We start from the raw sequence: 25,476 nt of genomic DNA, 5'->3' as shown, positions 1-25,476 counted from the left end.
TAGCCCCCCCACCTCTGCCTCCTACTATAAAATGCCATTGGTGTTCTCTACTGAGATAACTAAACGTGCCCACACACATTACCAAACACCTTTCAGAACCGCTGGGTGACGCTCAGACATTTTCCAATCTCATTAATCACTTTTCCTCATTTCCTGCTGATTATAGTTGGTAATTCAGGCACATTGCTTTTTCACGTGTTGCATATGTGGTCCTTGAAAACCGGACAAGGTTTGGTTCCATTCTCACCTACAGTGCTTGACATTTTCTCAGCACTCTATCTTTTCTGATGCTTTCACTGCTTTTGCAAATACCATACATAATGGACTTAAAATTTGTGCAAATAAGACCTTAAAAACAAAGCAAACACTGCAAACATATAGTAGCAGAGTAAGACCAGTGGGATGGGTGAAACTACAATTTCCTGTGCTGGTAACAAGCACAGATGCGGAACTTCACTCTAGAACTTACCTTGTACATAATTATCAGAGTTTGCAATCTGAAACTCATGAGCATAGGAGGCCTGTAGAGTTACCTAAAGCAGGTACTGGTAACTGATGCTAACAGGGGTTCTTATGGCCACTGATTATAACTAAAGGATATTCCTGGTCTTCAAGGGAGACTTATATCCAAAAATTCTTTCACCAAGTACACAAACCAGAAAGTCCTAATTTATTAGTTAGTGGAGGTGATTGAAATGTTACCTCTGCGGCTTACTTTTAATCTGCTAATGTTCATACTAGAAAAACTGGCCATATCCGAAGGTCCTGTTACTTCACTCAACTTTTAATTTAAAGAGGCAATAGTGGTCAATGGCAGCTAGCACTACTGGTTAAATGAGTAAACCAAACAAGTTTTTTCAACAGGTTTGATTTTTACTAGGAAATACATACAGATTCTTTTTTGCTAAGGGCAGAGGTAGGTGTGAGAAAAATACATTTAATTAGGACTTATCTAGTAAATTGGAAATGAGTTAGTGAAAATAGTAACTGAACATTAGTTATGTGTTTGCTTTTTGGTTTGTATTTAGACTCTTAAAATTTTTAAACTTATAATTTCTAAGACACTTTCAAAGATAATATGTGGAAGATGATGGAAAAGCATGTGAGTGGCTCATATTATTTTTAGATATTATAGATAGCATATTCATGATAAGTATTGGATTCTCAGCAGGTACACAATCTCAGTCAAACTACCTGTAATTAAAATCCCAACATCCTTCTACATGGATCACCACTAGCTGGGTAGCCATTTGACTTGCCTGGTAATATTTGAGCTGTGTATACAGAAACCAACATCCTTATGTGGCAGAGACTGTTCAATGTCTCCTTGTATTCATTCTCTCTTTCTTCCTTTTATTATAAGGTCCCCATTTTTTAGCAAGGCACATGGCTACCCAGCTAGAGATTTACTCTCCTATTTTTACAACTCTGTGTGGCCATATAACTGATTGTTGCCAATGCAATGGGAGCAGAAGTTGTATTACCCACATGACTTCCTTAAAGGGAAACTGCTCTCACGTCTCCCTTCCTGCGGACTGGGATGTGGATGTGACTGTGAGCCAGCTTTGACCATGCATATGAGGACAGGTCCCCGGGGGGGAAGCAGAGACACGGATGGAAGGAAGCTGAGTCCTTGGCTATTGTGGGGCAGACTCCTACTCTGACAGAAACTATCCTGTTTTAACTGTTATATTTGGGGGGTCTCTTCTTTGCCAGCAACTTAGCCAGGATCCTAACTAATGAAGGACATTCATTTATATTCAATGAGAAGTGCACTTTCTTTCCATGCAGAAGCATTTCCTAGCATTTTTGGAAAGGCTGGAAATGCTAGGGGAAGTTTTTGGGGGAAAAGGAAGTCCTTATTCACCATGGGATTTTAAAGTTTGGTTTTCTCACTGGGAGAAGATGGCACATTTACATTTCTCTTCCAGGGACATAATTCCATTGACATTCACAGCCATTTATTGACTGCCTACTGTGTGTACAACACTGTAGGAGTCCTTATGAAACAGAGATGAAACAGACACAGCTACTGTCCTCAAGGAGCCCACAATGTACTAGGGCAGACAGCAGAAATACCCAGACAGATATGGGATGATACCCAAACATGATGGGGTGCCTATAGTGACAGATATGAAGGAGGGTATCTGGGCCCAGGTAACTGGGAGAGAGGACTTGCATAGCGACAGAGAAGGAAGGAGGGTCTCGGGAAGAGTTTTCAGAAGAGACAACATTTGAGATATGTGATGAAGTATGAGTGAAGGAAGGATGGGAAGCCGTGGGGTCAGCTTTCTGAAGCAGAGGGAACAAATGTTAGGGGAGCTTAGAAAACATAGGGAATATGCAGACTTCTCTGGAGTATGAGGAGGCGAGAAGAGACAGTGGGGCATGACTCTGGGAGGCGGTCCGAGGACATGGTGAAGGAACGTTGCATGTTATACCAAGGAATCTTAATTTATTTTATACTAATGGGGAAATAGTAGAGGATTTTGAGGACTGAAATTAGAATTCACCTCTACACTCTAGGAGAGTGATTATCAAACTTTAGCATGCACCAGAATTTCCTGGGTCTTACTAAAAAAGACATTGAAGGGGTTTCCCACTCTCAGAATTTCTGATTCCCTAAGTCTTCAGTGGGGCCCTAGACTTTGCATTTTAACAAGTTCCCAGGTTATGCTAACGCTGCTCTGGAGACATCACTGTGAAAGCAGCTCCTCTAGGAAGCTGTTTCTGGCAGATGGGAGGGAGCAGATTGGCAGGTGAAGGAGTCCAGAGATTGGTGGGTCAGGTGAGGTTTGGTCCATGGGAAAGGACTGAGTTACTGGGGAAGGGCACATATACAAATGTTTCTGTAGAGGCAAAGACCATCTGGATAAGAGAGACAAGCCAGGAAGAGAGGAAATCACATCAATCTCGTGTGAATGATGCAAAGCATGGCAATCCTTTTATCTGAAACTGAGAAGGTGCCAGAGGAGAAGGTTTGAGTGTGGGAAAATGACCCACGAGTTCAGTTTAGAAAGGCTGTGTTTGAGCCTCTGACCGAGTATTCACAGGGAGAAATGCACGGACATGTTTCTTGGTTTTGGAGTTTGAGAAAGAGAGAGATCAGAACTAAAGACACAAACATAAGAGCCACAGACACAGAAGTAATTGCTGAAATGATAATGGGGGGCACAGAGTATGGAGCATGGAGCTATAGGAGGTAAGAACCGAGGACAAAGCCCCAGAGTAAAGCAAAGGGGATACAAAATGAGGAGGTAGGTAGAGAACCGGGAGAGTAAGATATCCCGGAAAGCATGGGCTTTAAGAAGAAAGGGATGGTTTGCTGTTTGAGTAGATGAGAGGACCGAGGTGGATGAGGACAGAAGGAAACATAGCAGTTGCCTATCAGCGAGTCGCCGATGCCCTTTGGGAGGTCGGTTACAGGAGAGCTGGCAGAGGCGCCCTCAGATGACAAGGGCCAGGAGAGTCAGTGAGAGGAGAGAAGTGAGCAGAATGAGCAGTGATGTTTGATGACTCTCAGGTGGCCGTTGGGAGAGAGACGAAGCAGGAGCCGCACAGGAAGTAGGGCCAGAGGAGGTGTGTGTGCACCAGTGTCCAAGAGACCTGAGCAAACTGATAAATCAGCGAGGTTCAAGAGTGGGGAGAGGAAGGGGCGGCGAGAGGAGAGAAAGTGGGGCAGGGAGGATGAGAGGAAGATCACAGAGAAGTCGAGAAGGATAGATTTAAGGGCTGAACCGTGGGGGTGGAGAGAGGGCAAACCAATGTCTTCTCAGCACACAAAGAAGAGAGACGGTGTGTGAAGAGTGCAGAGACGGGGAGAAGCTGCAGAGGGAGATGAGGAGCAGAGCCCAGGGCAGTTCTTTACTGAGGAGCATCCAGGAATGTACAGACTTCCAGTCCTTTCCGTCACGGCTCTTGACTCAGTGGTGAGTTCCTGCGCATGACTAGGGCAGTCATCCAGGCCGTGAGAGGCAGGCTCGGGCCTTGCAGTGCATGGCCTCAGGGTGCAGTCAGGGATGGAAGACACAGCGATTTCAGGGGACAGAATTCCATGCTCATTTCCTGATGAGTTGCCTTTGCTTGTAAGCATAGATATTCAACTTTTAATTTTTTCAACTACACAACTGGTAATTTCATGGGTAACATTTCCCCAGTGAAGGTCTTTAGGTCATATATTCCCTCATTTGATCATTGCACTCCATTAAGCTGCTTTAAAAGTTCTCCAAATTTATCAGGTACTCCCACTTTCATCCTGCCAGAGTGAGAGCTTCGCTGGGACTTGGAAGGGGAAGGGGCCCAATGTGTCTGCCAGGTAATATAGTAGCACATGGACCAAAGTAGATTTAGATTCTTATTGGCTTATGTTTCATATTCATAATCAAAGGCCTATGAAAGTGCCAGTGTATTCATTCCAGGTTCCTTTCAGAGAATAAGGAAGCTTATTTAGTCATGAACTAAAAAGGACATGCCAGCTCTATTATCTGTGTCTGGAAGGAATGAGCTATGTATCACAGCGAATGACTCTAGCTCAGGTCTGCAAGCAGTAGATGACAGCACACACATTTTTTATGCTTTATGTAGTCATGCAATTCCCACTGGAATTTGTATGCACATGGAGCCATAACCTCAGATTTAATGTCACAGAAGGGAATGTTGTCAAGTGTTTAATTTATAAGTAAAAAGAAATTCTGCAAATGAAGATTTGTTTTGGCAATCTTTAATTGCAGGATTAACTAAAATGGCTAAAAAAAGTAGTTTCTATTTTACCTTATTATTACTTCTATGAAATTTCTGTTTTTGTATGATAATATTTATTTGAAATTATGTGCCACAAATAAGACCAGAGGTAGAAAACAGCACACCAAATAACACACCTCAAACAAAACAGCAAAACAAAAAACAGGACCACACATACTTACAAACTCTCTTGAACCAACTGTGTTCAAGAATTAATGAGGCGCACCCTTTCCCCCATCCACTCACAGAGCTGGTAAAAATCATGCCTCTTGGCTTTTTACAATCTAATTATGTTCTCGACATCTAATGAGCTTTTTAAAAGCCAGCTTAAAGTCCTCATTAAAACTTGTGTAGAGCAGAGGGTTGATAAGAGAATTAACATAACCGAGCCATGTCAAAAAATCAGCCACTTCAGAGGACACTGTATAGACACTGAGACCGACAATCAACTCTTTGATGAAAAATGGCAGCCATGACAAAATGAATGCACCCAAAATCAGTCCCAGGATGCGTGCCGCCTTGCGCTCCCTGGTACTAGAGATCTGCTGGCGTTCTCCTGGGTGATCTAGATCATTGTCGAAGGAAGGGATCCTGATGGAGGTGTGGATCTTTTCAAACTCTGTGGTAGGGTCTGAGGTTGAGAAGTCAGACACGCAGAAAGTCTGTGTAAGTTTACAACTCGCAAAAGAATTTTGGCTATCTGTGCTTCTGCTGCTTAGGTGCCGGCTTGATCCTCTCTTCTGGTAAAGGCTCTTGGCTGCATGGTAAATCCGGTAATAGAGAATCAGTATCAAAGTCAAGGGGATATAAAATGCCCCAAGTGTGGAGTAAATGGTGTAGATGACATGGTCATGCTGAATGGTGCACTGACTGGGGGGCGGGCTGAGCTGGCGGTGACTCCGCCAGAACAGAGGGGGCATGGAGATGAAGATGGAGATGGCCCAGACGGTGAGGATCATCAGTCCAGCTCTCTTGGCAGTCCTCTTCCTGGCGTACTCAATGGCATTGGTGATGGCCCAGTACCTGTCCAAGGCAATCACGCAGAGATGCAGGATGGAGCAGGTGCAGCAGGTCATGTCCACACTCAGCCACACCTCGCAGATGAAGTACCCTAGCTTCCAGCTGTCCATGACAATGTACATGATGCTCAGGGGCATGACCAGCACTGCCACCAGGAGGTCCGTCACAGCCAGAGAGCAGATCAGGTAATTGGCAGGCTGGTGGAGCTTCTTGGTGGTGCAGATGGCCATGATCACAGCCAAGTTCAGCAACACGGTCAGGGTGGTGATGACCACCAGAGCCACGGAAATGAGCATCTTCTCAGTGACGGTCTTGGGTCTCACGGCCGCACTGGCTTCTGTGGTGCAGTTAGTGGTGTTCATGTTTTCCCTATTCCCGTCTGCACTGTGGAGAAGCTCTTGGTTAATTTCCTTCAGCTGGAAACTACTTAGACTTGAATGTGTTTCATTTGTAAGGATGCTATGGTTTCTTCAGCTATGTAGTCTCTTGTGTTCCTTTTTGTGTGGGTAAAGGGAAGTGCCACAGCATTTCTTCTGGATGGAGGGTTCCTGGAAGATAATATGTTACCAGTTAATTAATGAAAAAGCGTGTTTTTTTTTCCCCTGGAAAATCTGATAATATCTTGAGATTCATAAATTCTTTACACATATTTGATATAATTTCCATTTTTATCTCTGAATATAAAGTTCACCTTTACATTATTCCTTAAAAGATGCTTTTATAAAAGTTAAGTTCCTAAACTCTTTCTGATGGAGATATAACTAAATATTGTCTATCTTGCCACCTGAACTCTTTTCTTTTTTCTTTTTAATTCATATAGAGATCTATTTATATCTATAAAAAGCCTATTTCACATCTGGAGACATATGGTCACATTCTATCAGACCTTAAAAAATTCAGGGACCATTACATTGAAGAAAAAACTTGTGTTGTTTATAATGAGCAGACTTCCAACCAGATTTTAAAGTTTCATAGCAAATATTCAACTCCAAAGATATTTTAGTGGCACAATGGAATTGTGTAATTTTTCTGATTATTTCTGATATTTTACATACCCTCTGTGTATTTCTTAGGAGAAAAGAGAGAAAAAAAGAATATACTTTGATGTTTATGGCAAATTGTTCTCAGAGTAATGAGTAAATTGACTATGAAATGGCATCACCACCAAACTCAAAGATCTCTACATAAAAATAAATGCGTTTAGTTTTGTTTAACATTTGTGTCCTTTCAAATTCTCTATCTATCCATCTGCCTACCTATCATCTTGTCTCCTGGATGGCTGTTATTAAGCGGGACAGTCAATGAGATAGGGACATTTATTGAGTGCCTAACTGTAAGGGCTTTTTACAAAAAGTAAGGTCAAATATAAACGTATGTTTATAAGAACAAGACAATCAAAATCTGTATAGGAATACTCACGGCTAATGGCTGTTGGTCAGAATGCTGATCAAATTCTGTTTGATTTGACTGAAGGATTAGGCCCAGGAAAATTTCAAAGCAAAACTGGTGTTTCAGCGGTTTTAAGATGGGACAGATTGATGTGGATTAGGCCTAACAGACACAATTATCTTAGCAAAGACTGAGGACGGGAGCAGGTGAGGCACGTGTGAACTGGAGAGTGGAAGTGGGTGGAGGGGGGACTGGAAGTTAGGGGGCACCAGGGTGAGATCAAGCTAGCTCTAGAGCTGATTTCTCCTGCCCACTGGGCAGAACCAAGAAGAGAAGGAGATGGGTACAATTAACTTTTAGATATAGAAGATAATAATGATTTCACTAAAGACCAAAAATGGGGCATTTTTCTTTAAGACAGTCTATCTTTCTGCAGGTACCTGAGAATTGTCATGCCGCTCTGTTTCTACTATGCTTTTACACTGTTTCTGTGGATTCGGCTACTTTTTGAAGTCTTGTGTTTCTCTAGTTCTCCCACAGGACTTGCTTCACCACCAATATCCTCTTTCTTGTAAATGAAATGTTTTCTTCTCCATTGGAATCTTTCCCTCTGTTTATAATCAGTTAAAATTTGCATTTTTGTTTCAGGCAGGCTGTACAATTTAAAGGGTAGGCTTTGGACTCAGTCCTGGGCTCAGATTCCAGCTGAGCTACCTTATCAGCTTGGGGCAACCTCTCCACATTTCCCCCTATATCCCATGCATTTATTTCTCCATTTTGACCCCTTTCTCTACAATAAAATGAAATGAAATTATTTTCTTTATACAACTCTTCTTAATTATGTCTTTCTTGAGTTCTTCAGGTTTGTTGGATAGAGTAGTTCTCCACAAAAAGGCTTTTCCACTCTGACAGGCAGATTGAGAATACAGATAGCGACATGGATAAGGGACAAAAACTTTACAAATCTCAATGTGATAATAGAGAAAATTAGGAAACGTGGTTATTTTGAAAGTACACAGTAAAAAAATCAGAAATAATTCAGCTTCACAGAGCTCTTAAAGGCTGCTGTAATTATCCAAGCTCCTATAAGTCCTAATTGTTATTTCTCTGGTGACACCATTTTCTTTCTTACTTTGTAATCATTTATGTTTCACTCCCCCCAGCAGGCAACACATTTCTGGAGGGTGGGATGTCTGACTGATTCTTTTAAATGCCTCTCATTAAATTTGCAAAAACATTACAGGTTGTGGCTACATTGCCAGCTCTTATATGTGTTTTAAATGTGTTTATTTTGTGTCCAAGCCTTTCAGAATAGGAGTTTTGTATCTTTGTGTTGCCAGTCACCCCAAACTTCTGCACACATCCAGCTTGCCATCTTTCATCTTTTTTCCACTAACAATGTATCTTGTACTTTGTTCCATAACAACAGATATAACACAGCCTTTTGAGCAGCTAGGTGAGAGCACTTCAGGAGAGATTATAGATGGAACAAGTCTGAGAACCGGGCCCTGGAACTCTTCACTCTTTAAAGGTCAGGAACCAGCAAAGCAGAGAAGAACAGCTATTGAAGTGGAGGAGAACAATGAGAGATAATTGCGTCCCAAGACTATGTGAAGAAAGCTTATCAAGTAAGACAGAAGTGACCAACTATGTAAATACAGCTGAGAGGCTGTGGGAGATGCAGACTTGACCACTGGCTGGGCAAAGTGGATGACATTGATAAACCTTGACAAGAGCAGTGTGATGCAGTAGTGGAGTTGAAAGGCTGAATGTGAGGGTTTCAAGAAAGAAAGGGAAGAGAGGAAATAGGAACATTGGATAAGAGCAATTCAAAAGTTTTGCAGAAAAGGAGAGCAGAGAAATAAGGTATCTGGGGAGGGAGATGTGGGGTCAAGGCTGTTTTCTTTTTAAAATGAGAGATTGTCTTTTTTTGCTGGTCTGGTTACAATTTTCTCTGCTGCTACACTCGATTTTCTTTATATTGGGACACAGATCATTTTTTGGAGTGAGTGAAATGTAAAAGAGGAAGCAGGAAAGCAGTATCGAAGAGTCTGGGAGTCAGTAGGTGAGGCCTGGAGGCCCTGGGTAAGTAGAATTTCTTAAATAATTTAAAGGATCATGGTGGGGGCAGTGAGGGGCGAAGATACAGTCTATTTCAGGAAATGATCCATCCTCAATTGACTTTTACCTTCCTAAGAAAATAACCCATGGTTTTATAATCACCACCAACTCCTTAGGGGGTAGTATGATTTCTAAATAGAACACTGCTGTTTAAATGGCACCTGAAAATCTCTTAAGTCTCTTTAGCTTTCACATAGTAGATAGGGGTGGAGGAATTAATAACACTTAACTCGGAACACATGCTGCAAAACCTATCCAAACACTAATATCAACACACCAAACTTTTATTAGTCCATCAGAATGGAAAGTTAACTGCAATTACCATAGCTAAAAATGGACATATCCTATCAGGACTTAAAGCAGGAACTTCTTGGGGGGTTTATTACTTTCAGTTTTTGTTCTAATTATAACATGGAAAATACCAGTGTGGTCCAAAGCCATATTTAAATAGGTTTTCATGAAAATTATGAACAGGAGAGAATCACAGTAAACCAAAATGGGTCAGTGCGTGCTGCTCCCATTTACTGGCATGCTTTGGAGCCTCTGACTTACACTACCCCACTGATGGTCACAGCATTAGGGAGATGAGGCCACGAGGACACTCAACTAATTTTTTATTTCACCCTCTTATCTAGTCTTCTACTGGTTTTCAATAACTATCAATAATTCAACATAAATATTCTTTCATCTCTTGATTGTTTTCATTTTGCCCCAGTTTTTCCAAATCAGTAAAAAATCTCCAACATAGAATCTAAAAACAAAACCAGTACATAAACAAAAAAAGACAAGACAAAACAGAAACAGACTCATAAATACAGAGAACACACTGGTGGTTGCCAGAAGATGGGTCATGTAGGTGAAGGGGATTCAGAAGTATAAACTCCCAGTCATAAAATAAATAAATCACAAGAATGTAAAGTACAACATAGAGAACATAGTCAATAACATTGCAATAACTATGTATGGTGACAGACAGTACCTAGACTTATCATGGTGAGCATTTTGTAATGTATATGTGTCAAATCACTGAGTTGTATACCTGAGCCTAATATAATATTGTGTGTCAACTATACTTCAATAAAAATAAAAAGTCTCCAATATGAGCCAAGTTCTTCTTTATTGTTATTTCAGGAGTGGCAGCTTGCTTTCGCAATTACTAATTTTATCTAATTGTTTCTTGAATTCACTTCTGCAACCTTCATAAAGACTTTTCTTTGCCTGTCCAGGGGAAGGAAGGATGGATAGTAGTGTACATCTCAACTTGATAAGATCAAAGGAAGGTGTGGGGGAGATACTGAAGCACGGGGTTGTTTGTTTTCTTTCTCCTTTCTATTTATTTAAATTGTGATTGTGACATGTGGTTATTATGAGGTTATTATATTCATAATAACAGGGAAAACATATCATTGTAAAACTTCAAGCAAATGTAGTACATAGAGGTCTAGGAGATGTTTATACATTCTGGACACAAGTCTTTTGTCAGAACAGTGTTTTGTGAACATTTTCTACTCAGTGGTTTACCTTTGTATTATTTGGTGATGACTTTTGATGAGCAGAAGATTTTAATTTTCTAAGTTATCTACTTTTTCTTTGGCATTAGCACTTCCTGTGTTCCAAGATGTGGCCTCAAAGTTACAAAGAAATTTTTCTATGTTTTCCTCTAGAGGCCTAATAGTTTTTGCTTCTATGTTCATGTTGGAGGAGGTCAGCAAAAGGACATGGGCTTGTTCCAGGCAACTGGAGGCTTCTCATCTCCTGCCCTGTCCTCAGAATGTATACTCAGCCTACCTCTTCCATAGTGGGAGCCATTTTCAAGGGCACAGCCTTGAGAGAGCAAAGTATTGTTGAGACCATCTGGATGGTATGGGTGACTGAATCCAGGTAAGGCTTCAAGATAAACTTTTAAGATTCTGGGAGGCAGGTGTGGAGATCTATTCATCTTGAATGCAAGCCTTGTGTGTAAGTTACCCTGCTTATTAAATGTGTGACCTAGCCATCTGGAGTAGTCTATCTCTTTAGTCTCTCCTTGCCAATTTCAGGTTTCACCCAGGGAATTCCTGAATTTGTGAACCAACAATTCATGATCCATCTTGAATAAATTTATTTTAATTGCTTGAAAAATGAGTTCTTTTTTTTTTATTGAAGTATAGTTGATATACAATCTTATATTGGTTTCAAGTATACAACACGGTGGTTCAACAGTTACCCATATTATTAAATCCTTACCCCCACTGTGCAGTTGCTATCTGTCAACTGGTGGTTACTGTGGGGGAGGGGTTGGGATGGGTACATGGGGAGTGTGAGGGGGATAAAAGAGCACAAAAATTCTTAAATACATTTTTGCATTTGGATATGAAGTAGGTGTTTACTTTTTCCCCCTGATATGGATGTCTAGTTATTTTAGCACCTCTTGGGAGCATTTCTTTCACCATTGAAATGTTTTAGTGCCTTGTATAAAAAATCAATTGACTGCATATGTCAGTCTATTTCTATATCCTATCTTCTGTTCCCTTGATCTACCTTTATGCCAGTATAACATCGTCTTTATTATTGGAGCTCTTAAACTAAGTTTTGCAATTAGGTGAATCCAATGTTGTTCTTTTTCAAGATTGTTTTGGCTACTCTAAGGTTCTATGGATTTCCATATAAATTTTAGAATTGAACTGTCAATTTCTACAAAACCCTCCTGGAATTTTAGATGGGGTTGTGTAGAAATTATAGACTAATATAAGGAGAATTAAAATTTATCAATATTGTGTGTTCTCCAACAACAAAGTAGCATTCTCCATTGACTTGGTATTTCTTAATCTTTCAGTAATATTTATAATTTTCAGTGTATAAATTTTGTACATATTTCTTTAAATATGCTCCTATGTATTTTAATATTTTTGTAAATGGTACTTGTATTTCAATTTTCATATTTATTGCTTGTGTAGAGAAATACAATGGATTTTTGGATATTAATTTTGAGTCTGTGATCATGCTAATACTCATAAATTCTAGTGGATATTTTATAAATTCTTAAGATTTTTCTATGAAAACAATCATGTCTTTGCAAATAGAGAGTTTTATTTCTTTTCCAGTTTTATTGCTTTTATTTCTTTGTCTTGCCTATCATACTGACTAGAAACCCAGTAAGATGCTGAATAAAAGTGATGAGGGTAGACATTCTTACTGTTCTCAATATCAGAGGGGGAGATGCTCGTCACTTACAATTAATAAGGTATTATCTGTAAGTTTTTCTTAGATCCCTTTTACTATTTTGAGGAAATTTTCTTCTATTCCTAAATTGCTGATGGTTTTCATAATAATTGGATATTTAATTTTATCAAATATATCTTTTCCAACTCCTCGGATGATTTTATGATATCTTTGTTTACTTTGTTAATATAGTGAATTACAGTAGTTGATTTTTGGAAGTAAAACCAATCTTGCAGTCTTGGAAAAACCCCAGTTAGTTATCGTATATTTTCCTTTTTATGTATTGTTGAATTTGATTCACTAATATTTTGTTAAGAACTTTTGCATTTATGTTCAGGAGAGATGTTGCTCTGAACATTTCTTTTCCTGTACTCATCTTGACCAGTTTTGGTATTGAGGCTATACTGGCCTTAAAAAAAAGGAGTTTTAAAAACTTTTTGAAAGACTTAGAGAAATACTAATGTCATTTCTTTTGAGAATATTTGATGGAATATACCTGTGGATCTCTTTGAACCCTGAGTTTTCCTTGTGGGAAGATTTTAATTATAAATTCAATTTACATTTAAAGGGCTTCTTAGGACTTCTGTTTATTCTTAGGTCACTTTTGATGATTTATGTTCTTAAAGGAATTTGTTTCATCTAAGTTATCAGATTCATAAGCATAATGTTAATCACAACATTCCTTTCATATCCTTTTAATGCCTTAAATATCTATAATAATCCCTCTCTCATTCTTGATATTCATAATTATACTTTTTCTCTCTTGATCAGTTCTAGATAAGGATTTTTCAATTTTATTGATCTTTGCAAAGACTCAGCCTTTGAATGACTTGATTTCCTGTATTATCTATTCTTTATTTAATTACTTTCAGTCTTTATATTTGTTACTTCCTTCCTGTACTTATTTTGGTTTAATTCACCCTTCTTTTTCTGGTTTCTTAATGTAAAAGCTAAGATAATTTGCTTAAAACTTTCTTCACCCAAAATAGAAGCATTTAGAATTACAAATTTTGTCCTGAGCGCTGTTTAGCTGCATCCTACAAATTTTAGTATTTATATTTTCATTATCATTCAGTCAGAAATATTTTCTAATTTCTTTCATGGTTTCTTATTTGATTTATGCAATATTTAGGACTGAATTTCTTAACTTCAATATATTTAAGGATTTTACAGGTTGTTTTAAAATTAGCTTTTAATTCCATTGTACTCAGGCTCACAAAACGTGATCTGTATGTTTTCAATCATTTGAAAATTTTTTGTGACTTATTTTATGGCTCAGCTTATAGTCTATCTTGATGATGTTATATGTGTGTTTAAAAAGAATGTGCATTCTGTGATTTTTCCATATGATTTACTTGACAGTGATATTCAAGTTTTCTATACATTCACTGATGTTTTGTCATCTTGTTCTATCAATTATTGACAAAAGACTATTAAAATCTCCAACTATAATTGTGAATGTGCCAATCTTCCCTTCAGCTATGTCAACTTTTGAGTATCTATTTTCTATTTATTCAAATGCCCTTTTATTCATTTCCTTCGCATTTTGTAGTTTTTAGCATACAAGTCCTGCACATGTTATGTTAGATTTATACCTAAGTATTTATTTTCTTGGGGGTGATTCTAAATGGTATTGTGTTTTTCATTTCAGTTTCCACATGTTTATTCTTAGGATGTAGAAATGGGATTAATTCTGTGTGCTGACCTTGTGTTATGCAACCTTGCCTACCTCGCCTATTAGTCATGACTTTTTGGGTAGCTTCTCAGAGTTTTCTACAAATACAATCATGTCATTGTAAATAGGAACACTTTTATTTCCTCTTTTCTGTATGCTTTTTTATTTAATTTTTTTTGCCTTACTGAAGTAGCTAGACTTCCCTATACTATGTTTATTGTCAGTAATGAAAGCAAACATTTTATCTTATTCCCTATCTCAGGGAGAAAGTATTCAGTCTTTCCCTATTAACAGAATAAAGATCATTTTTGGGGACAGAATGTGAGCCTAAGTGGTAGGTGCCACTCCTCAGCCCTCATGCTAAGATGTCTAATGTGCTATCATTGCTCTCAATCTCCATCCGCCACATGGATGAGGTGGACGTATCCCGAGTCTCCAATCAGGTGGCGCAGAAGACAACCCCTTCCCCTTCTGACTTGTATTAGATGTTTGATATGAGCGAGAAATAACATTTTGTAGTGTTAAACTACTGATATTTTGTGGTTTATCAGTTAAAGGTGCTAGTATTATTTACCTTAAATAACACATCAACTCTCCTTAGGTGATTTGATTTTTGGAAGCTTGGTTTCACAATTTGACAAATGAGGAAAATTATAACTACCTTACTCATTTATAGGGGGAATTAAATGATACAGCATTTGCCAAAGTGCTTGCACAGTTCCTGACACCTAAAAGGTACTCAGTAAACATTTGTTCAATCTATTGTTTGCTGAGCATGCTCATATGTAGATATACTAATGGATTTCTTGTCTCCATATTGAACTAAAGGGTATTTACATGTGCCTGTGTCCTTGAATGTTTAACCTACCCCTTTAAAATGTATTCTTCAACAGTAAAAGTGATGAAACATAACGTAAGCATAATATATATTGATCAAAATATTGTGCGTTTGTCAGTCCCCTTAACATAGTTCTTTGGTAAACATTCATAGTTGGCCGGTGAATTTGACTTTAAGAATTATTTTTAAGAAAATTCATGCCACGTGTATTATAAGCTATGCCCAGGCCTTCCTTGCATCTTTTGGAAACACAGTTGTGTGTTTCTGTGCAAGTGAGGAGAAAAAGAGCAAGTTACACAGGTAGTTGTCCTCATCTACACGAAAGCAGATAAATGCCTCCTTACCCATTAAGTCAGTTCCATTCATTCACAAAGCTCTTTTGAAGGGATTATTGTTCAGAAAACAAATCCAGAAAAGGTTTCAGAAAGAAGTTGGTTGAGATTCTTTCAATTAGGCCAGGAGACTTGGCAGGGATGGGTGGAGACGGGGAAGTTGACTACAGGGTTGAAAGCAGGGGATGGCCTTGGTGGGAAAAGGAAGTAATTTAGAGGATTGGTGGCAGGAAGGTGATACAACTGACTGGCAAAATGGTGTTACTTCTTTGGAGATGATAATATAAAAGTCAGATATTATTATAATGTCCTTGGTACTTATAAAGAGAATGTAGAGAAATTTCCCAAATTTAAAGAGTTTGTCTAAAACTTATGTTTTCAATTTGAATCTTTTCTACAATTAAACATAGTCATTATTGGATAGTCAGCACACTTTTGTTTCTTTGAAATCTGGTTAGCTTATTCATTTGGGCTTTTACCTTATCAGTTTTGGTGACCTACAAAGGAGAGCCTCAATTTTCGTTAGATTCAGAACATATTCCGCTTCTCAGACTATCACACAAATAATACTTAGTTTGTTCAGTGAAGGACAAACACTGCTTCTCCTTTCGTTGTACAGTGTAATGTTCCACTCCAACCATGGCTTCTGAACTCACTTAGCTTTCCCAAGCCTCTTTTAATTGTGTTTCTTGGATTTGGCTACAAAATGCTGCCCTGCTCCAGACAGGAGAATGCAATGAGATAAATTTGTACTATCTGTTTTTTTAAACAAACTTTTAATTTTGGTATAATTTTATATTTATGGAAAAATTGTAAAGTTTATACAGAGAGTTCCTATATACCCATTAGCCAATTCTACACATTGTTAACATCTTACAGTACATAGTGCATTTATTATAACTAGGAAACTGACACTGTTCATTACTATTAACTAAACTGCAGACTTTATGTGGGTTTACTAAGTTTTTCCATTAATGGTCTCTCTGTGTTTCAATCCAGGATACCACATCGTATTTATTTATTTATTTTGATTTATTCTTTTTATTGAAGTATGGTTGATATACAATATTATGTTAGCTTCAATTATACAGCAGTGTTATTGGATAATTATCTATATTATTAAATGCTCACTCCAGCTAGTGTAGTTGCTATCTGTCAACATAGAAAGATGTTACAAAATTATGGATCACACTGTATTTAGCTGTCACATCTCCCCAGTGTCCTGTAATCTGTGATGATTTCTCACCCTCTGTTTATTTTTCATGAACTTGATGGTTTTGAGAAGTACTGGCCAGGTATCCTGTAGAGTGTCCCCTGATGGTGGTTTGTCTGATGTTTTTCTCATGACTAGACTGGGGTTATGGCTTTTTGGAAAGAGTACTGTGGCGGTGAAGTACCCTTCTCATTACATCACATCCAATCTACATGACATCCTGGGGATGTTACCCTTCACCACATGGTTATGCAACTCCTGCCAGGATCCTCCACTGCAAAGGTACTGTTTTCCCCTTCCCCACTCTGTTTTTTGTAAGTGAGTTCCTGAGTCTAGCCCACCCTCAAGGGTGGTGAATTAAGCTCTACCTCCCTGAGGGGGGAGTGTGTACATATATTTTTTGGAATTCCTTTTTAAGGAAAATTGGTCTCTTTTCCATCACTTATTTACTTACTCAGAAATGTATATTTATTTTTATATTTGTATGTGTATACATTTATGATTCAAGGATTCCAAGGTGTGGATAAAGTGAAGTTTCCTGTGGTCAGGATTCTCACCTGGCCCTGGTTGGTTGGCTGGCTCACTACACATGTGTGGGCAATATGTTGTCAGTGACTCTATATAAAGAGCTCTGCCCAGTGCTCTGTGCAACATGGTGGCATGGCTGCAAGGCTGCAGGAGACCAGAGACGAGACTGGAGTGGTGACAGTGCCGAGGATGAAGACTGAGACGGCTGTGTGGACAGAGGGGCCCAGAGGCAGAGACCAGCTTGCTGCATGCAGACTCGCTCAAGAGGACAGGATTCTAGTGATTGATCTACCACCATGGGAATAAAGTTGGGTATAAACCCTTTCACCCCAAGAACGTTATACTGTCATTTCTTTGGTCTCATTGAATCCATAGTGAACTTGCCTGGGGCTGAAACCCATTGGCAAGACACAAGGGAACAGTAGTTTCTAATTTGGGGAAAATTATTTTTATGAAAGTGCTGTTGATGTCTATTTACATTCTTTGTTTATATCAGTATGGACTCACAGATATTTATGTTATTCTTTGGCTCATAAACCCATACTATGTTATTTGTTTTGTTGCTCAAATTGCTCCAGCTTTGGCTACTGGGAGCTCTCTTTGCAGCATCTCTTTTATCAGACTGTTTTCCTTTGCCCTGTATGGACTGGCAGCATCTCTCTGAAAGCTGATGGGGAAAAACAATCTGCCTTGGGAAGTATAGATAAGCTTTTAGTCAATAGAGAGTCTCTATTGCAGGCAAATAAAGTCTTTTAATATGAAGGAGTGTTATTTACTTCTCAGTAAATTCACTAACCTGTAGAAGTGTTATTTACTTCTCAGCTGAGAATAATAAAAATGAACTTCATGAAGTGCCTGTCATTTAAGCTGGCTGTGCTCAAGGTTGTATTAGCATATTAAAAAAAGTGAAATGACTTTTTTTAACCCAGCTTAATGACATTCTCTTGCCAATGGGTTTCAGCCCAGGATAAGATCACTATGGATTCAGTGAGACTCATACAGTGACAGTGGAATGTTCTTGGGGTGAAAGGGTTTATACCCAACTTTAGTCCCATGGTGGCAGGTATAAGGAAGCTGCACCCCCACTATCCCTACTGCTTTATGATGGCTGTTCGCTGCTTCACCCCAAATATGTCTGGCCTTCGGAAACCTGAAAACACAGCATGTTGTACCCATGAGAAAGGAGCTACATAAGGGCCTTGAAGGCCAGATACCTGGCCATGAAGGCCACATGCATGTGCATCTTCAATATTTATGCAACCATGAATTAGCACTGTAGCAGTATAAGAAGTACAGCTTTATGCAGAATAAGGTGGCTTCTTCTGAGCACCCTCTATGATGACTCCTGCTGCCTTCTTTGCTCTTCACGTTGCCCCAAAACCTCAAAGGCAAACCCCGGACCCTGACAGCAGGTCACTAGAATCCTGTCCACCCCGGAGCCAGTCTGCTGGCAGCAAGCCAGTCTCTGCCTCTGGGCCTCTCTGCCCCTGCAGCCATCTCAGTCTCTGTCCTGGGAGCTGCCACCATTCCAGTCTCTGCTCTCCTGCAGCTGTGCAGCCCAGGGCACGGGGCGGAGCTCTTTAAGTAGAGTCAGGAACAATGTATTGCCCACATGCAGGTAGTACGCAAGCCGACCAGGGCCAGCTGAGAATCCTGGCCCTAGGAACCTTCCCTTCCTCCACAGACACCACTGAAGTATTCAATTCCCCAGAAAAGATCTGGGCTCCTTCCTGTGCTGTGCATACATTTTTCTTTGAAATCTTTTGCAGTGCAATGTACTTTTGGGGCAGACCCAAGGGAACGAGCGTGTTAGCTGTCTGCAGGGCTACAGTGGTTCCCTCCTGGGCTTCCACCCCAGGGGTATGCAGTGCTCTCTCAGACCACTTGGTTCTGCTCCAACTGCCTCCAAGTGCATGTTCAATAAGAGGGAGGTTGGCTGGTATCTATTTTGTGTACTTTTTTGGTTCAACCTATTTCAGGTTGAAAAGCAAGAGATAGTGTATAGTAATGAAATGGAGAGGTATGGATAAAATGAAGGTTCCTGTGGCCAGGATTCTCACCTGGCCCTGGTTGGCCAGCTCACTACACATGAGTGGGCAATATGTCATTACTGAGTCTAGAGAGTTCTCCCAGTGCTCTGGGTGACACTGTGGCATGGCTGCAAGGCTGCAGAACAGCAGAGACAAGACTGGAGTGTGGTGGCAGCACCAAGGACAGAGACTAGATGGCTGCCAGGGCAGAGAGGCCTGGAGGCAGAGACCAGCCTGCTGCACAAAGACTCGCTCTGAGTGAACGGGATTTTAGTGATTGACCTGCCACCATGGGAATAAAGTTGGGTATAACCCTTTCACCCCAAGAACGTTCTGCTGTCATTTCTTTGGTCACATTGAATCCATAGTGAACTTGCCTGTGGCTGAAACCCAGTGGCAAGACAAGAGGTCACAAGCAGAGACTTGTGAACACATCTCAGATCTATTGCTGGTTGGTTGTGTGGCCCCAAAAAAGACACTCCATGCCTTTGGGTCTCGTTTTTCTTATCTGTATAATTATTTGTGGGGTAAATGTAAGTTTCTATGGCCAGGATGCTCACCTGACCCTAAAGTACTTGATGATGTAATTGGGCCACTGCTAGGCTACTGCTTCCATACCCATAGGCAATTAGCTATTATTGACTGAGTCACTGTATAAAGAGCTCTGCTCTGTGCTGAGCTGAGAGAGAGATGGAGAGAGAGATGAGGTGGATTACGGACCTGCAAACTATTGGATGCAGACATGATTCTAGTGCTCGACCTGCCACCAGGAGAATAAAGCCAGATGTAAATCCTTTTACCCCAAGAACTTTTCACTGTCATTTCTAGGTCTTACAGAATCCACAGTGAACTTGCCTGGGGCTAAAACCCTCAGGCAAGACATTAGGACTTCATTATTTCTGAATATCTTTTGGCCTAACATTCTATGATTTTTATGCTACGATTTTATGAAGACTGAAAGAAGGGTATGTGTGTATGGGGTTTTGATTCAGTTCCAAGACAAAAATAGTTTCTAGTTTTGGGGAAATTGTACTTATAAATGTACTGTTGATGCCCCATAAAAATTCAAAGGATTCCTGACATTTATATAGCACTACTGTTTTTCAAATTCACTTTCACAGTTATTTTCTGTTTTTAACTTTGAACACATATTAGTTTTATTGAACATATTAGTTTGGCAGCTTTTGCCTCCTTTTCTTTTTCCTCAATATTATGGTTATTAAGGGGGTAAAAAGGACTTAGTTTTATTTCTTTTTACCCCAGTGAACCCTCTTAGTTGCTAAACTATTATCAGTCACAGTCTCTTTTAGAAAATGGCTGATTAGACTTCACCACTTTCCAGCAAATTGATGAGAGTCTATAAGGATTAATAGCACTAATCAGGATTTGAAAGGGCACTGATGTCTCTGTAAATATTACCAGACTATATTTTTTTCTTTTTAACTGCTGCAGGTGAGGTACTTCAGATATAATAGGAAAGGCAAATAGTTTTACCTCATATAACCCCAGTGCAGTCCTGGCTGCTGGAGAGCTGGGCTGAGTATTCAGAGGTGGTGTGCAGATTTAGCAGAAGAGAGTTATAACTGATTAATTATCAATCACTAGTAACTAGCTTAGATTGGTATCTGAAAAGGTAAGATTTTTTAATTTACCTAGAAAAATAAAAACACTGTCCTCCCAAATGGCAGCCAAGGCTTTGAGGGCCATGATCCTGAATCAGTCTAATTTCAATCCTAGTTCTGCCTAGAGAAAAACAAGTCCCATCACCATGCTTATGAATTGGAGCCCTTATCAGAAAACTGATAGAATTGTGACCCTTTATACCACCTTGTTATTGCTTATAAGAAACGTAGCAAGGGAGTCATACAACTCTTCCTCCTTCTACAACAGCACAAATAGTAAATAACAGCCCTTTAGATATTGGAAATAGTCAACATTACCAGAATTTGTTCCACAAATGTGAAGAATGCCACCATATATTTTTAACTGATAGTTTGTCCAATTTTTCAAATATTTAGGGTTAATAGAATAGATAATGGTAGTTTTCCTGAGTGAAGATTAAATGTAGAAAAATATCTCATATTTACCACAATAAGTAAGAGAGGATGGCAGCAAGAGAGAAATAAGGGAAGAAAATATTCCAGGAAATTTGATTTGTAAGGAAGTATTCCAATCCTAGGCAGATACAAGGATCCACCTGCCTCCCATCTCAGTCCGACAACATGTGGTTTTCAAAGTCAAGATATCCTTAAAAGACTACCCCTCATTATAAGGTATACTGTCGAGTTTATAAGTAGCAAGTAGATGCACATATTCAATTTTGTTCCATTCTCTAAACCTGGACAATTGGACAGATACTGTTGGAGCTGAAGGGTAACTATGGTCTTTGCCCTTGAGGTGGTCAGAGTTCACCAGTGAAGACCATCCTGATTTCTGTTCTGAGAGAAATCATAGGCTGAGTGAAGCTAGGCTGAGGACCCTCACTTTCCCCCAGGGTTATCTGGTCATTCCTAGCCACAGTGATGGCCCCGACACAGCGTACCGACTAGCACTATTCAAGTTCTTTTGACCTGGAACACCTTCTCTCATTTCTTCTTTCATTTGAACTCTACTTTTTCTCCAGGGTACCCAAATCCAATTCCATGTGTGAGGTCTTTTTTCACACTTTTTATGATTATTTGTTTAAAAATCTAGGACCAAGTTGAAGCTTTAGACTGTTCAGGCATTAAAAATATTTTGTTCCTTCTACATGTATTTAAAAAATGCTAAACAATTTCAAGTAAAAGGTAGTCCAACAAAGTTCTTACTTTTCCTTTGATGATCATTTTAATGACTTTTAAGGACATATCAAGGATTAAACTGTCTTAAAAGTTTTCTTTTTTTCTCTGTCTCTGTGTCTGGTTGTTTCTACATTGGAACCTTAAAAATGTACTTGACTGATTTTGGGGTACTCTAGCTCTGTTCTGGCCTGTCTCCTACAGTGGATTGAGAGTGCTACCCTTATTTCCTTAGTTCACAGCCCAGCACATGGCATATAGTAGGTATTCAATAAGCATTTGCTGAATGAGTGACTAAATCATAGTTAATTATTGTCAGCTCACATATGTTGTCCTTATTAATAAAATATCCAGAACAAAATAGCTATTCATAAATCATTTTTTGATATTTGTAGTAGTGATGGTTACTGTACACCAAACTCATGCTTCTCATTCCATAGGAATTATTTCTCATCAGTGAAGTGTGAACACAGGTGATGTGTATCACTTCTGGTCCCTGCTTTTAGGAAGCAGTGTGCTTCTTCAGGTTTTCTTCTTCCAATGGCTGAGGAGATTATGAGGCCCTGAACGGCAGGAGCACAAGGTAAAGGAGTCCATGAAAGGGATCACGATCTGAAAGAAACTTCTGCTGTGCCAGCCATTGGCACGTCTGGCATTATTTGTCACAGTGCTTAGGGTTATTCTAACCCACAAAACCTTGTAACTAAGTGCTGAGAGATAGTGACCTTGTTTTTTTCGGTGGTGGCTCACTCTTGCCTCTGGTTAGGGTGCAGCATTAAAATCCAAGTCATGGGTGCTTCCTTGGCTGGGCCAGTAGAGTTGTTCTAAAAACCCAAGCTGAGGGATGGGTGTTTTGGTTTTAAGGCAGGCGGATTGAGAGAATGTGGATTTTTCAGTTCAAATTAATTTGTCCACTTTATGAAAAATGTCTCGAGCCCCGAACTTCCAAGTGAGAGCAGAAATATAATGATCTTTCACCCTGGAAGACAATTTTGTATTTTACATACAGTGTATTTTGAAACCACTCCTGCTTGTGTTTCTTAAGTCTGGGAAAAAAATGTCTTAGGCTTTTTGAATAATGTATTAGGGAAGTGAGGCTTTAACTTAAAAATCAAGCCACTGAAGCAAAGGCTACAGTAGTTAAGATCCAATTACTTCCAGGAAACAGATCATATTGGAATTTCTTAAGCAGTAAGGATGAACTATGTTAAACCCAAACTGGAAAATTACTTATAATACCTCCAAAAGTAAATGTGAGTGTAGGCCAATATAAATGTGAATATAATCAGGGAATAGATTTGGAAAAGTATTAGTTAAGAGGAAGTCAAGTCTAGAAGTAAACATATATTTATTTAAATAACTATACTACTGTTGCAATTCAAGATACAATCTTTGACACTTTTCTGTCTTCATGTGACTCCATAGGTGTTATTCCTTGCCAAGTTCTCATCTCCTCTGTGTTTTCAGGACCATTTCAATCTCTTGGTCAAATAACACAGTAAAGTGTTATAGCTGAATTGTACATATTTTGTTGATTTCACAGCATGAAGAATTCATGGTAAAGATATTTCATAAACAGGCCACCTTGTAACTCTCCATTGAAATAAAGCTGCTATGGTTCTGAACTTTTGCCTGTTGTGTTATTTTTAAAGATTCCAGAACATTTATGTAAGAATCCAAGATTGTGAATAGAATTGGGACAGGTGTCAATGAGTGTTTTAGTGTTAACCCACACCTAGACTGAACTCCTTTGCTTTAAATGCCTGCTAGTTCTCTAAGACCAAGTACATTCATTGAATGGCCAGTGCTATATCTTGTTCTTAGCATTGTCTTATAGTCCTCAGTAACTTTGTCCTAATTTATTAATTCTAGATATTTACTGAGCATTTGCTTTGTACCAGTTACTGTTCCACTGGCTAGGGATATGGTGTAAACAAAACAGGTAAAAAAGTTTGCCTTTCACAAGTTTATATCCTGTTCCATGAAATACTAGTTGTGGTGCGTTCAGAGACAGACTTAACATTTTATATAATTCCTAAGACACTATAAATTCTGAGGAATGTTTTATATATACATTATCTCTTTATTTTTTATATGGGAACACTCCTCAAAACTTTCAGGTGTTTATTGAATTATTAATTTATTTGATCAGATTAACCTAACAGTATTATTTGCATATTTGTTATTAGTCTCCTATTAGTACAAAAGTAAATAATTATTTTCAGCATAGATAATACCATGAAAGTGTTTGATTTGATACTTTTAAGTAAGAGCTTTACATTTTCCTTAACATTTTTCAGTCACTAAAACCTTCTTATCCTAGAACTTGAGGTATACATATATTTTGAAACAATATGTTTAGAGCTTGACCAAAACAACTGAGCAATAGTGATATGAACATTCCTCACTTAGCAGCTCTTTAATCAACACTTTGCAGAAATTATGTCTTAGGAAAGAATTTTTCTTTCTGGGTTTTGCTAAATGCCACTGAAACAACAAAGAGGTGCATGTTAAGTTAGATCTGAAAAATGGTTCTTTGTGTTATAAATTGTAAAATAGCTCAAGTTTCAGAAAAGATGGAAGGGAAGAATATTCTTCCTAATAGTTTAAGGTAATCAAACCCTGCTTATTTATAGGAAACAAAAGAAGAATTTGCATAATTTCTTTTACATATTAGAGATGTTTTTGAATTTTCAATGCAGTCTGCCATCCTTAACTAAGCTTCTCCTTTGAATGGCCTCTCTTTCTCTTTCGGCTTTCCCTAATCAGACAACACAGACTTCAAACTGGGAAGTTTAGGGTATGAAAATTGCATGGTAAGTAGAAGATAATTAAATTATGTGGTCTGATCCTAAATCGGTAATATGCTATATTCCACATAGATTTGATTGGCATTCATTCAAATTACCCAGTTTCATTCTATTATTTTTAGAACTTTCATATTTCATAATCTTTCTTTGCTCCATTTAGTTTCCCAGGAGAGAGAGCTCAGGATCTTTTAAATTCTGCATAGTCAGATTCCAAATTAGTCTTTAGAACCTTAAAAACCCTTTATCTGGAAGAGGAACAAGTAATTAAACTGAAGATACGCATTAGTCCCCAGTCGGACAGAGTGTAGTGCACATGGGACTGCTCACTCCAGGCCCCTCTCCAGGGCTGCCCATCCCTGGTCCCCACCCCTCGGTCCTTTCTTCACTTCCTTGCAGGTCTATCTCCCGAGAGCACCTCTCACCTTCTGTACACAATTCTCCATCTCAGAACCTGTTTCCAGGCGACCCAGCCTAAGGTAATCTGGGGTAGTGCCTCCAATCTTTCTTTATTTCTCAGACACCAGTAAAGGTGTAACATCTTCTAAAGCACATTTAAGAGGTCAGATGTTTTCTAGAGAGAACTGAAGTAGAGAGTAGGTTATTTGGACAATCAGGTAATTATGGTGGATGGAGAGAGGAGACAGATACTTAGGGAAAAATGTGGTCTTTAATTAAGAAGAGAGAAAAGAGATAGGGCTTTTAACGCCTGAAGACATGCATATTGATGTGTCAACTGCGTCTGTTAAGGAGCTGGAGCACACTGACACCGGTGGCGAAGCCCACGAGGTTCTCATTCCTAAAG

General features: G+C 39.0%; 1 protein-coding gene across 1 annotated transcript in view; it reads right to left on the bottom strand.

Moving 5' to 3' along the window:
• Window positions 1–4,716: 4,716 nt before the first annotated feature.
• HTR1E (5-hydroxytryptamine receptor 1E) overlaps window positions 4,717–25,476 on the bottom strand; it is a 60,496-nt gene continuing 39,736 nt past the window's right edge. The window contains exon 2 of the mRNA XM_036912158.2: window positions 4,717–6,308. Within this exon, the coding sequence (XP_036768053.1) occupies window positions 5,025–6,122 (1,098 nt within the window). The 5' untranslated portion in view covers window positions 6,123–6,308 and the 3' untranslated portion in view covers window positions 4,717–5,024. The remainder of the gene's footprint in view (window positions 6,309–25,476) is intronic.

Source organism: Manis pentadactyla, chromosome 12 (assembly GCF_030020395.1).
Source record: "Manis pentadactyla isolate mManPen7 chromosome 12, mManPen7.hap1, whole genome shotgun sequence".
Classification (NCBI taxonomy): Eukaryota; Metazoa; Chordata; class Mammalia; order Pholidota; family Manidae; genus Manis; species Manis pentadactyla.
Note: the sequence above shows the minus strand (reverse complement) of the source record. Positions and strands in the feature narration are given on the sequence as shown.